At 39.8% G+C, this 13,231-nt stretch overlaps 1 protein-coding gene across 2 annotated transcripts in view; it reads left to right on the top strand.

Annotated features, from left to right (window-relative positions):
- The window catches only part of CUNH16orf87 (chromosome unknown C16orf87 homolog), a 38,993-nt gene extending 26,612 nt beyond the window's left edge, over positions 1–12,381 (top strand). Inside the window, exons 3-4 of one of the 2 annotated variants that reach the window (XM_008847368.3) lie at positions 3,946–4,128; positions 12,233–12,381. In XM_008847368.3, the coding sequence (XP_008845590.1) occupies positions 3,946–4,128; positions 12,233–12,351 (302 nt within the window). In that variant the 3' untranslated portion in view covers positions 12,352–12,381. Of the gene's footprint in view, positions 1–3,945; positions 4,129–10,629; positions 10,904–12,232 lie in introns of those variants that run through there. The other variant, XM_029570534.1, reaches the window with a different exon arrangement.
- Positions 12,382–13,231: the final 850 nt, after the last annotated feature.

Raw genomic sequence — 13,231 nt, 5'->3', positions numbered from 1 at the left:
ATAAAAGCTGATAAATAGCTAGTCAAATATAAGGGAGCCAAGAGAGCCCAAAAATTTAAATGATGAGACATTTTCAAGGAATGGAGTGGTCCTCTTGATTGAATTTTTGAAAGATGTTGTAAGATGTTTTAAAAAGTGAAGTGTCTCTTGGATTTGGTAACAGACATTTTTGTTGTTATTGACAACTTTCATTGAGTTCATTAATATATTGAAGAGAACTGAAGAATAAATGGGAGGTGAGAAAGTATAGGCATTTCTTTTAAGAGCTGGCTATGAAGAAGTTTACAGAGGTGTGTGGGTAACTGAAGAGCAAACCTAGACTCAGTCTTGAGCTTGAAGAGGCATACTATATAAACGTTACCAATCACTTTTCACTTTTTAGTCATTGCACAGATGCACAGAAGTAGTAAGTGACCTATCCTGCCTTATCCACATTCATAGCTCCTTCACTTGTTTTGAAGAAAGTTCCATCTTTCTGAGAGGTCTTTTATTTTTATTTATTTTTGTATTTATGTGTGCATATTGCCATGCATATGGGCACACATGTATGTGGGGGGGTGTGGGGGAGCAGGGATCAACCACAGGTGTCCTTTCTCAGGAACTGTCTAGCCACCTTGTTCCTTAGGAACTATGCATTAGAAATTATGTACAAGTTTGTAAAAAGGAGCTTACATGAATTACCTTTCAGAAGAGCTTATTAGAGGCACCATGAAAGGAGAATGCAGCCTTCAGGTCTGAAGAGGAGCTTCATTGGCAGAGAAAGTCACCATGTATAGAATGATAGGGAGTCTTAAAGAAAGAACCTTCAAACCCCCAGCACAAAGGGGGATTCTGACTGTTACAGGCTTTCAGGGGGTGGTGGGAAGTTCCACACAGTGGGCCTCAGCTTGGCCTGACCTATATGCCAAAAGGGCATCTGGGCAGCCATGAGGTAGGAACATAAGCTTACCTTACAGTTGTAAGGGGGTGGCTGGGCTTGTCCCCTCCCCAGGTTGAGTGCTCTGTCACAGCAGGTATTTATTAATTCTTTATCCTTAAGGGACAGATAAGAACAGGGGAGGGAGAGCCTGAAAGCTATGAGAATAACTATAGGCCTGTGATCTAGCATTGTCTGCTTTGGTTTTTGAGACTTGAGTGTTTTCAGTGGGACCCTGGGACTCACTGATTAGACTGGGGTGGCTAGCTAGCAAGCCCCAAGGGTCTACCTGTCTCCACCCCCCCGAGTACTGGGATACAAACCACACATTACCATGCCCATATTATTATGTGGGTTCTGGGGATCAAACTTAGGTTCTCATGCTTGTGTGGCAAGCACTTTCTTAAGGTCTTTCCCAACCCATGAAAGACCTTTAAAACCATAAACAACATACCATTATAACATACAAAGTTAATAATTCCTTAATAGTAAATCTCTTAACTTTTGTTCATATTCTCAGTTTTCCTATAGTGATCTAATTAAAAAAAAATAGGTTATAAATAAGGCACACGTTTTCTTATGGATAATAGCTTCTCTAATTCTTTTTATCTGTTATTTTCTTAGATGCTGTATGTTGAAAAAAACTGCCTTACCTGTCACATTCCTTAAAACTTATTAAAAACAGAGGTCGTTTAAATTGGCTCTAAGAATTGGCGAGATTACGTTTCTATTTTTTACATGACTGCTTAGGTAGTTGCTATGTATTCATGTCAGTTGGTTCTTAAAATCAGTTTCTCTTTTAGTGATGTTAATGTTTAATCCATTACAAGTTAAAAAATAGTGACATTCTATCCTTTATTATCATTAATAATTTTAAAATGAACAATGTCCTTGCTCCTTAGTTGCCAAGTGAATGGCATGAATAGAAAACAAGAGTAACAAACTGAAAAAAAAAAAAAACTGGGTTCTTTAGTATTCTCCTATAGTGGTTAAGTAGTTTGAGCTTTTAATGTCTTGTACTGGAGGCTTTAAGGATATCTGATATGTTTCAGTTTGTTACAGTTGGTGTTTTTATTGGTGTTCAAATTGTCCTATTGTCATTAGGACCCTCTTTGAGTTAGACACTGTCTAGATCTTCCAATAAGTCTTTGATTGTGACGTCTTTACAATCTGGAAGAACTGAATGTTCTTGTATTGTTCAGTATATGAGTCTCAGACTTAAAATTAAGTAATTCTCCAATGATGTGGTAGAGATGATAATTCCTGTTTGCCTCTCCTCCTCCTACCTCCCTTTCTCCCCCCCCTCCTGTTCCTCCTATCCTCCTCCTCCTCCATTTTAAAGTTTTATTTAGTGAGTTTTTGCTATTTTCATACAATATAGATGGATGGTCTTTAGATCCCCTCCCCTATCTGCACTTCCCTTCATTGCCCTCCTCTACCCAGTGTACTCTTATATATATAATATGACCCACAGAGTCTGAAATGTTCTTCAGTATGGATCTACCCCCTGGACTCACCAAGAGTAATCCTTGAAAGACACTGTCTCTCCCTCTCCCAGTAGCTATCAGATGCCAAAAGTTCCGTAGGTTAGGTTGGGATTTCTTACTTACCCTTGTCTATACTAGGATTTTGTCTAGTTTGAGCTTGCATAGGACTTGTACATGCTGTCACTGTTGCTGTGAGTTCATATGAGTAAGACCAGCTATATGGAAGTCTTGTTTCCTTGTCTACTCCCTCTGACTCTTACAGTCTTTCTACCTCCTCTTCCACAATGTCCCTGAGCCTTGGGAGGCAGAAGTTTGAAATAGGTGTCCTATTCAGGGATAAGTACACTGGAGTCTCTTGTTCTCTGCACATTGACCAATTGTGGGTTTCTGTGTTAATCACCATCTGCTGCATAAGGAAACTTCTCTGGTGAGAGGTGAGAGATGCATTCATCCTGTATGTAGAGGTTGTATTGAAGATGTGTCACTTAGGCTTTTTTCTTTTTTTGAGAGTCTCACTTTGTAGCTCAGACTAGTCCTGAAGTCTCCATCTTCCTTCCTCAGCCACCACCGTACTCAGCCATTATTTTAGCTTTTTGGGTTTTTTTCTTTTATAGTTGTGATATTAGGCATTTGGGGAGTTGGCTTTCTGGCTTTTGAATTTTAGATGCGTATTAAAGCAATTTTTAAATTACTTTTATTTCATTTTATGTGTATAAGTGTATTGCCTGCATGTAAGTGCACCCATGTTGGGCAATGCCTGTGGAGGCCAGAAGAGGGTGTGATAGTCCCACGGAGGCCAGAAAAGGGTGTTGGATACTCTAAAACTGTAGTTACAGATGGTTGTGAGCTGCCATGTAGGTGCTGGGATTTGAACCCAGGTCTTTTGCAAGAGCAGCCAGTGCTCTTAACCACTGATCCATCTCTCCAGCCCTAAAACTAGGAGGTGTCTGTCGCTTCTTGAACTAATTAAATCACTGTATTAGTAAAGTTCCTCTTTTGTTATTCTGTTTTTGGAACAACATCCTCTTATTACTTTGTGGGTTAAGTGAAAATTACTCTTTTGTGTTTTAAAAATATTTAAAAAAAATTTTTTTCCCTATGGATACTCTTTGGTTGATTTTTATTGTAACTTTTAACATATTATGCCTAAGGCCAGTTTTGCTTCCACATACTTGACCTATTTCAATCTGGTTTTAGGTAAGGGTCAAAAAATGGATTTTCTTTTTTTCTTTATGTATCTCACCACTTAAACTTGGAAATGTAATGGAAAAAAAGCAGAAAAGTTATTGTGGATTTGTTTAAATTTAAAGGTACTGAAAAAACTGTCAGTTGAAGAAACTTGTTTTCTCTGTTGAGACTTTATGTGTCATGTAGATCTGATCCTGTTGAGTTTCTTTTGTTCTGTGTGGTGGGGGGGACCTGGCGAGTAGTAGAGGAGTCTGCCATGAAGTGTACTTTTCAGAAAAGGAAGGAAGACAATGAGAACATGCGCAGACAGTTACTGCTAAGCCTAAAACATGTCACTTTTATTCATCTGTACAGAAAACAAGAGTGAGGCCAAGAGGAGGCGGACAGAGAGAGTTAGGAGAGAGAAGATAAATTCTACAGTAAATAAAGACTTAGAAAACAGAAAGAGGTCTCGAAGTAACAGCCATTCCGATCATATCAGACGAGGAAGAGGAAGACCTAAAAGTACATCTGCCAAAAAACATGAGGAAGAAAGAGGTATGAATGAATCCCAGCTTTTTTTCAAGTACTAAATTGATCAGCGATCATAATCAGATAGTAGTAATGAAGATAGTAAAGGTTTTTGAACTTGTGGACTTAAAAGTCATAGTTCCTATTTTAACTTAAAAGCTTTTTTTCAGGGTTGGAGAGAGGGCTCAGTGGTTAAGAACACTGGCTGCTCTTGCAGAGGACCTGGGTTCAAACCCCAGCACCCATATGGCAGCTAACTCTGGTTCCAGGGACTATGATAACCCCTTCTGGCCTCCTTGGGCACTGTCCAACACAGGTACACTTACTACATACATGCAGATGTAACACTGATACACATAAAATAAAAATCAGAAAAAAAAAAAGCTTCTTTTCAACCCTTGTATGCTATTTATTGAGCCTAGGGCTTCATACATGCTAGATGAACCTCTACCATTGAGCTCAGCCCTTAGATACTTTGTTTTAAAATAAAAACACAATACAGATTCTTACTTAGAAACCTAAAAGCTTAAATTAGGCAAAATTCATTTTTCTATAAACGGAATGCTTTCTATACTGAAACAATTTCTATATAGTTAAGTAAGTTCTTCTTGATCCAAAGTATGTTTGTTTCTCCTTACAGGCCCTTTTTCTTACTTCTGATAAGTAACCCGTCTACCAGTAACTTATTTCTAACTGTTAACTAGAACTTCAGCTTCTCTTTTTGATTAATACATCTTTAAAAAAAATTTTTTTCTCATGGAAAATTTCAATATATAAAAGAATAAGAAAAGTAGTATAATGAACCCTTATAATACCCATAAATGCCTAAAATTGAGACTTTTTAAGCTAGTAATTAATGGAGGGGGAAAAAAGATAGTTTATATTTCTTTAGAACTCTTAGCCCAAGCAATTTCATCTTCAGTAGACTACATTTATAATTGTTATTTGTGAGAAATGCTTTGTTTTTGTTCAGATACTCATTTTAGGTATACAGCTACCTCTGTATAAATTGAGCTGTAATTGGAGACAGAATTTTTCACCATTTCTTGATGCTTTATTTGCTTTTAACTGAATAAAGTTGGTGATATTGGAGGAAATAACTCCAGGCATAGCTGTCTCTATCTTTTTATCAAACTTCAAATTGTCTTAATATTGTGCAATGAAAGGGATAAGGTCTATGACTTCATTAACTGTTGTATAAATGCCCCTCTTAAATAGCCCTTAATTCCTGAGGTGGCTTTGCTGTGCTTTCTCTTTCCCTTTGTCACACTCTCCCAGGAAGTTTTGAGTTGTTTGCTTAATTAAATGTGCTTCTTTAACAATGGGATCATCAGATCATCTTACTTGAAAGACTTATTCTGTTCAGAAAAGACAACATAGAAATACCTCTTGATCCAGGAAACAACATTCTTTTTAGTTGAAGTAAAGGATGTAGAACTGAAGAAATGAGGAAGGAATGCTTTTGATTATGAGATTAAAAAACAAATCACAATCACGAGAGGTTAGGATACCGCTTCCCCAGCACGGCTTCCCGCCAGGCCGCCATGGCAACCAGAAAGGCGGCACTGGGCTCCAGAGATGGAGATCGAGCACTGCTGCACCAAGTGGGAGCGGATCCCCCCCGCCCCAGCTCATCATGCATCTGTAGACCAAGTTCATTGCTAGTGATGACATGAATGAACTTCTCTGGGAGTTAAAGCTAGTTCGGCACTTGAAGTTCTCGAGAAGCCTCTGCTGCAGGGAGCCAGTCCCCCACAGGGCCAGCTGACCAAAGTGCACAAGCATTTGACTGCTGCCATGAACCCAGGGAACCTCAAGTCAGAATTCCTCTAAGAATCCAGTCTAATCATGGCCAAGTTGAAACTGCAGATGATTGTGGAAGTCTACACTACCAGAGATGGAGGGTTGGCAGAGGAGAGTCTTGAAGAGGACTTTACCCTTACGCATTTATAGCACTGTTCTCAAAAGATATCACAGGTTGATAGCCATCTGGATGATAATGGCCCCATGGTTGCTGCAGCTGCTTCTCAGTGCTGGAACAACTTGAGTGACTGGGGGAGAGGGACTTCATGGGCTTCTCCAACATGGCCATGGCAGCCTGCTCCCAGCAGAGCATGCCCTGGCTCAACAGCTGAGAACTGAGTGGGGATCTGTGCAGTGGGCAAGAGCAGAACCCAGACGCCTGGCCATCTTGGGCCTGTCCAGTCTATCCAGAGGATTATATCCTAAAGATTTTAGCCAGAGTAGCATACTTTTAGCCAAATAAAGCAGCTATGTTCCAGGGGATCCAACACCCTCTTATGACCCTGCTGGCATTACAGGACATGAGTGTACTTATATACATGCAGAGAGAAACACTGAGAGCCTGAGAACTTAAGGAAAGAAAGAAAACTAGAACTGTGGTTCCCTCCTGTAAGCTGAAGTCATGGTCCCTCCCCATGAGCTGGAGCTGTGGTCCTCTCCTGTGAGTGGAAGCAGCCTCTCCTGAGAGCTGGAGCCATGGTTCTTCCTATGAGCTGAAGCTGTGGCTCTTCTGTGGGCTGGAGCTGTGGTCCTCTCCTGTGAGTGGAAGCAGCCTCTCCTGAGAGCTGGAGCCATGGTTCTTCCTATGAGCTGAAGCTGTGGCTCTTCTGTGGGCTGGAGCTGTGGTCCTCTCCTGTGAGTGGGAGCATCCTATCCTTAGAGCTGGAGCCTTGGTTCTTCCTATGAGCTGAAGCTGTGGCTCTTCTGTGGGCTGGAGCTGTGGTCCTCTCCTGTGAGTGGGAGCATCCTATCCTTAGAGCTGGAGCCTTGGTTCTTCCTATGAGCTGAAGCTGTGGCTCTTCTGTGGGCTGGAACTGTGGTCCTGCCTATAAGCTGGAGTCATGGACCCTTCCCACGGGTTGGAGCAGTTGTGGTCCTCTCTTGTGAGCTGGAGATGTGGCCCCTTCCTATGGGCTAGAGCAGTGGTCCTCTCCTATGAGCTGGAGCTGTGATTCCCCTCCTGTGAGCTGGAGCTGTGGACCCCCATCTCCCCTGGTAAGCTGGAGTTGTGGTCCCCTCCTGTGAGCTGGAGTAGTGGTTCCCTCCTGTTAGCTGGAGTCGTGGTCCTCCCCTGTGAGCTGGAGCTGTGGAACTAACTGGCCCCTTCCTATGGGCTAGAGCAGTGGTCCTCTCCTATGAGCTGGAGCTGTGATTCCCCTCCTGTGAGCTGGAGCTGTGGACCCCCATCTCCCCTGGTAAGCTGGAGTTGTGGTCCCCTCCTGTGAGCTGGAGTAGTGGTTCCCTCCTGTTAGCTGGAGTCGTGGTCCTCCCCTGTGAGCTGGAGCTGTGGAACTAACCCCCCCTACCCCCCCCCACACCACCCCTATGAGCTGGAGTTGTAGGTCCCCTCCTATGCTCTTATGAGCTAGAGTAGCGGTCTCCTCCTGGGAGCTGGAGCTGTGGACTCCCCCCTTCCCTGGTGAGCTGGAGTGGTGGTTCCCCTCCTGTGAGCTGGAACTGTGGCTCTTCCTATAAGCTGGAGCAGTGGTTCCCTTCCTGTAAGTTTGAGTCCTGGTCCTCTCCTGTGAGCAGGAGCTGTGGTTCCCCTCCCGTGAGCTGGAGCTGTGGTCCTCTCCTATGAGCCGGAGTTGTGGTTCCCCTCCTATGAGCTGAAGCTGTGGCCCTCTTCTGTGAACTGGAGCTCTGGTTCCCCTCTTGTGAGCTCGAGCTATGGTTCCCCACCTGTGAGCGTGAGCTGTGGCTCCCCTCTTGTATGCTGGAGCTGTGGTCCCCTCCTGAGACAGAGCTATGGTTCCCCTCCAGTGATCTGGAGCTATGGCCCCCTCCTGTGAGAGGTATCTGTGGTACCCTCATAATAATATAGACTCCCAGTCCCAGGAAGGATGATTGGAATGAACTGTGCTGGAGCAGGTGCTCACCCACTATTGAAGATTAATGCATCTTTCAACTCTCACCAGAGAAGTTTCCTTATGCAGCAGATGGTGATTGACCCAGAAACTTATGCCTTTCTAATATGCCGGAAGGAAAGGGCTGCAGACGCTTATCTCTGGGTGGGATTCGTCTGTCAGGCTTCGGGAGTTCAGGACTTGGGAATCATTGCAGAGGAGGAGGTGGAAGGATTGTAAGAGCTAGAGGTGGTGGGTGACTGTGGTGGGGGGCAGAGTTCTCCAGACAGCTGGCCAGTTACTCATATGAACTCACAGCAGTGGTGACAGCATGGACAAGTCCCACATAAGCTCAATCCAGACAAAAATTGGAGCACAGACATGGGGAAGTAGTAAGAAACATCAACCCAACCTAAGGAACTTTTGGAAACCACTGGACTCTGGGGGGGGATGCAGGGAGGTGTGAATGGGAGAGGGGCTATAAATGTCATCAAATTATATTGTCTGGAAATTGCAAAAATTCAATAAAAATGTGCATTAAAAAAATAATGGGGAGACAGGCTGTATTTTTGAGTGTATATTTGCTTATGTATGTAGAATTGAAAATTATTACTTGAAAAAGGATGCATTTATTTGACAGTAAATATTTTTCAGATCATTTCAGTTTATTCTAGAATATTTGTAAGAAAGCTATTAAAATAAGCTATGCTTTTTTTTGGTTGCTACAAATTTCAGGAAACTGCATAGCATAAATTGGATTTTTCTTTTCTTTCTTTTTCATTTTTTGAAGAATACATCTTGATGTTTAACCTATACTGGCCTCTAACTCATGGTCCTCCTGCATTATCCTCTGAGAGCTAGAATTATAGGCATGTCACATCATGTTTGGAATAAAGTGAGCTCTTTTAATGTACATTGGGGGTCTCAGCAAACTTTTTCTGTAAGAGCCTAGTAATATTTTAGCCTTTGTGAACCTTACAGTCTGTCTTAGCTACCAAACTCTGGAAAGTAGCCATAGACGGTATGTAAGTGAATGGAGATGGCTGTGTTCCGGGAACTATAAGGACAGGAGCCGGGTGAGGTTTGCTTCCACCTAGATGCAGTCCATTGTTCTTTTAGATGTAACAGAGCTGGGACTGCTGAACCTTGCTGAGTGTTACATATTTTACAGTAAAGTTCTTTGGTAATGCTTTGTAGGACTGAGCAGCTATTTAATTCTGTTTTTATTGGTTGCTTGCTCTTCAGGCACTTGAAAACCATGAAGCAAGGTTTAATTTTAACACAATGAATTAAGAAAACTTGATATTATGATTAAAAACATTTTAAATTGACTTTATTGTTTTTATTTTGAAAAAGAGACAGGAAGAGGAGAGATGGAAAGTCCCCTACCCACCAAGTTGATGTTTAAAAAGGATTAAGGAAAAAAAGATTTGGTCTAGGGAACACCAGGCAAGGGTAAGGACAAGGATACTGTATTAAGCTCAGGAATACTAAGTGAAGATTGGACATGGTAAATACGGGGCTTTCTGGCTGAGTTCATGTCTTTCAGGTAAAAGAGATTGCAAGTAATCTTTCCCAGGAAATCTGGAGAGCCCAGGAGAAAAGGCCTACAATAAACATGTTGTTATTTATAAGTTCACAAAGAAATGGCCTAGTTAGACCATCCTTATCTGATAGGTCTCACCTATGTTCACATGCTGCTTTTAATCACCTCTTTGGTTCCACTTTTAATTGTGAACATATTACAAGGAATTACCCAGGTGTCTAGAAGAAAGTAGTAGAAAGTGCTAAAAATAAAGAAAAGGTAATGGAAAACAAACAGGGAAAGGAATCAGTTCTTAATATCCTTAACAACAAAAAAGAGACTAGCCAGGAAACAAGAACAAAATGAAGTGAACCTGGAAAATGGACTTCAAAATATGAACTCTAAAAAATATTTTAAAAACCTAAAACATTAAGTAATTTACAAAATGAAAAACTTCAATAGAAGGTTTAAAGATAGAATTGAAGAAATATTCTGGAAAGCATAGAAATAAGAAAAGATAGAAAAATAGAATGGAGAAGATAAGAAATGTAAAGGACCAGCCTGAAGGTTTAACAGAAAACAGAATGTAAAAGATGGAGGACCAGGGAATTATCAATGGAATAATTCCACCACTCTCCAAACTTGAAGGACATTAACCTTTCACTCATGAAATTCTCAGCCCAGTGGATGGTTAAAAATTAAACCAAAGCATATCATCACTCTGTGATTAAAGAAAAAATAATCTTAGGTACTTAGACAAAGAATGTTGTCTAAGGAGGGGTTGTCTAGGGAGGGGTTGACTAGAAAAGAGCATGAATTTTCTGAAGTGAAAGAGGTTTTCTCTTTCTTGATTAGCATATGGGTTGCATGAATACAGGCATTGTCAGAATTTATTCAGTTTACCTAAAGGATCTATGTATTTCACTGTATGTGAATATAGTAGTAATTTTAAAAATAACTTTAAAAAGGTTTTAGGTTTTCGCAACAGTGATACCAGTAGTCAGAAGACAATTTATTTCATTTACTAATGGGAAGTCTACAAGTCTTTTTCAGTCAAACTGCAACTGCATGTGAACATAGACTTTTATGATATTCGGGGTTTCAAAAACTGTGCTACCTGTACTCCTTTCTCAGGAAGCTACTACAAGTTACATGCCACCTAAAAGAAGTAAACCAGGAAAGAATGCTGGGATCCAGGATCTGACTTGAGAGAGTGAGAAGGAAAATGTCCAGTTGAAGAAGGCTCACAAGATGATAATTACCCTGTAGGCCTAGAGAGCAGCTATTTCAGATGGAGCAGTTTGGAAGACTTGGCAAGATTTCAAGAAGACAAAATTATGTGTAAAGATCTGAAAGAAGATCTATACAACTAGGAGAGAGTATGAATTGGATTAGAAATGGAAACTAAGCAAATGAAAAGAATCATTTAGGGGCTCAGCTGTTAAAGGTGCTTGCTGGCAATCCTGACCACCTGCATTTGATCTTTGAAGCTCACATTGAAGAACTCCACATGCACACAGTGGCATGAGTGCTGTATACATACATTACAAAGGTTGAATAAATAAATAAAATCATTTCAGGGAAAATAGTGGTACAGGAAAAGTGAAATCTCTCACATAGTCATAACAACGTAAACATTGAAAATTGATTTTACTAAAATTGTGATTTAAGCATGAGAAGGTGAGGGATATGCAGAGTATTTTGAGGTAGGTACAAGAGATGCAAAACCAGTATTATCTAGTTTTCCATAATAGAAAGTAAATAATGCATAAACCCAAGAAGTAGCAGTTTATAGAAATGTTACTTAGGAGTGGAGGAGATGACTCGAGCACTTGCTTCTTTTCCAGGGGACCTGAGTTCAGTTCTCAGCACTCACACTGGGTGGCTCACAGTTGCCTATAACTCCCAACTCCAGGTGATCCAACACCCTTTATCTGGCCTCTGTGAGCAGTATACTCATGAGGCATAAACTTACTGAGCGATACACATAAAAATTGTTTTAAATGTTAACTTAGATTTGTTTTTATAAAAACAGAAAGGAATGATTTAAGGGGAGAAAGTAGATGTTGTTTGGAGAGTAAGAAATGTGCACAAGGGATGTACTTTTTAACCTGTTCTACAATAAATTGGCTAAATTATATGCATGTTTAACTGATTCTGCTATCAAAATACAACACACAAGTAGAATCATAGTAGAACTTGGAAAATAATTTAGAAGATATAATTTACAAGTTTTATCTTATGAGTTTATAGAGGCTTTTTGTTTTTCTTCTTTAATTTTCAAAATTTCTACTGTAAACTTGGATGGCATTTGTAATCGGGAGGAGAAAATACCAATACAAAAGTTGATTATTGTTTCTGAAGCAAAGGCTAAGGTGAATATGTTAATATATGCAGAAAGTTATCATTGGTGTTCAGAAGGGACCATTCTTTAGGCTAAGAAAATCAATTTTGATAGAGATAGTTCATACTAACGAGGAGAAAGAAATATATGAGATTCTTACAGAAATGATGTGATTTCCCTAGAAATTGTATAGAATTATAGACTCCAGTTGGTCTTCATTTCAAAATCCCTTAGTGTAATTTTTTTGAAAATTCAATTTAGTAGAATAATATTAAATTGTATATTACAGTATCATGTATATTTATCATGTAAATAAATACTTGAAAGCCTCAAAACTGTTTTGAAACTACTGTATCTGCTACCTATTAAGCTTTCTCTTTTTTCTTTCAACAGAAAAACAGGAAAAGGAAATTGACATCTATGCTAACCTCTCTGATGAAAAGGCTTTCGTGTTTTCAGTTGCTTTGGCAGAAATAAATAGAAAGATTATCAACCAAAGACTTATTCTTTGATACTTGCCTGCAAAATCTGTTGAAACTTTCTTCAGGATTACATCAGCAAATTCTCAAACAGTTATGGACCCTTGGGAGCATTCTGACTGTACAGATAAGGGTCATTGATTGTTTTTTTCTGTTACATAGTCAGGTACCACACTTTGGGAGCAAAGCTGTGGGTTTAGACTATGCTGGGATTTCCTTGTTTACCAAGGAGTATTATCAGTGTTTTTGTTTTGGATATAACTAATTGTATTTGCCATAAAAACAAACAAAAAACCCCCACCAACAGCCCCAAACCCTGCAAACTGGGCGGATGTTAAGAAGATTAAAGGAATAGGAGTGAGAGTAGAAATACAAAAACTAGGAAAATAAAGCGCTGCATAGTTTTCAGGTTTCCCACCAGAGATGCAGTATTTTAAGCACTGTCAGAAAAGTGAGTTAAATATATGTAGGTATTTCAGATTTTCAGCACTAACAGATTGCATATATGCAATTCATTGACTTTTAAGAAATTAGTAATTGATATTTTATTGAATGGAGAATTAAGAATATAGACTGTAAATTCTGTCTTCAGTTGGTTTGTTTGTTTTTGACCACTGTTTTCATGATTTAAAGTGGGAGTTATATTTTCAGAGACTTTCTACACAGTTTGGAAATTTGGGTGCTATATGAAGAAAAACATTTAAGGATATTTCATACTTCAGATACAAACACCTGTTTTCTTGAATGTTTATTTATTGGTTTTAAACTTCTGTTGTCAAGATGGTGCCTGTTAACCTAAACACAAGATCTATTTATTACATACAACATATTTCTTAGCCACTAGTAAGCAGTGATATCTAAATGAATGTTCATTTTTACATTCTGGTAATTATTTAAACTGTTACTTAATCTC

The sequence above is a fragment of the Nannospalax galili genome, unplaced genomic scaffold (assembly GCF_000622305.1).
Source record: "Nannospalax galili isolate Female #2095 unplaced genomic scaffold, S.galili_v1.0 scaffold403, whole genome shotgun sequence".
Classification (NCBI taxonomy): Eukaryota; Metazoa; Chordata; class Mammalia; order Rodentia; family Spalacidae; genus Nannospalax; species Nannospalax galili.
This window is presented reverse-complemented; position numbering and strand designations above follow the sequence as displayed.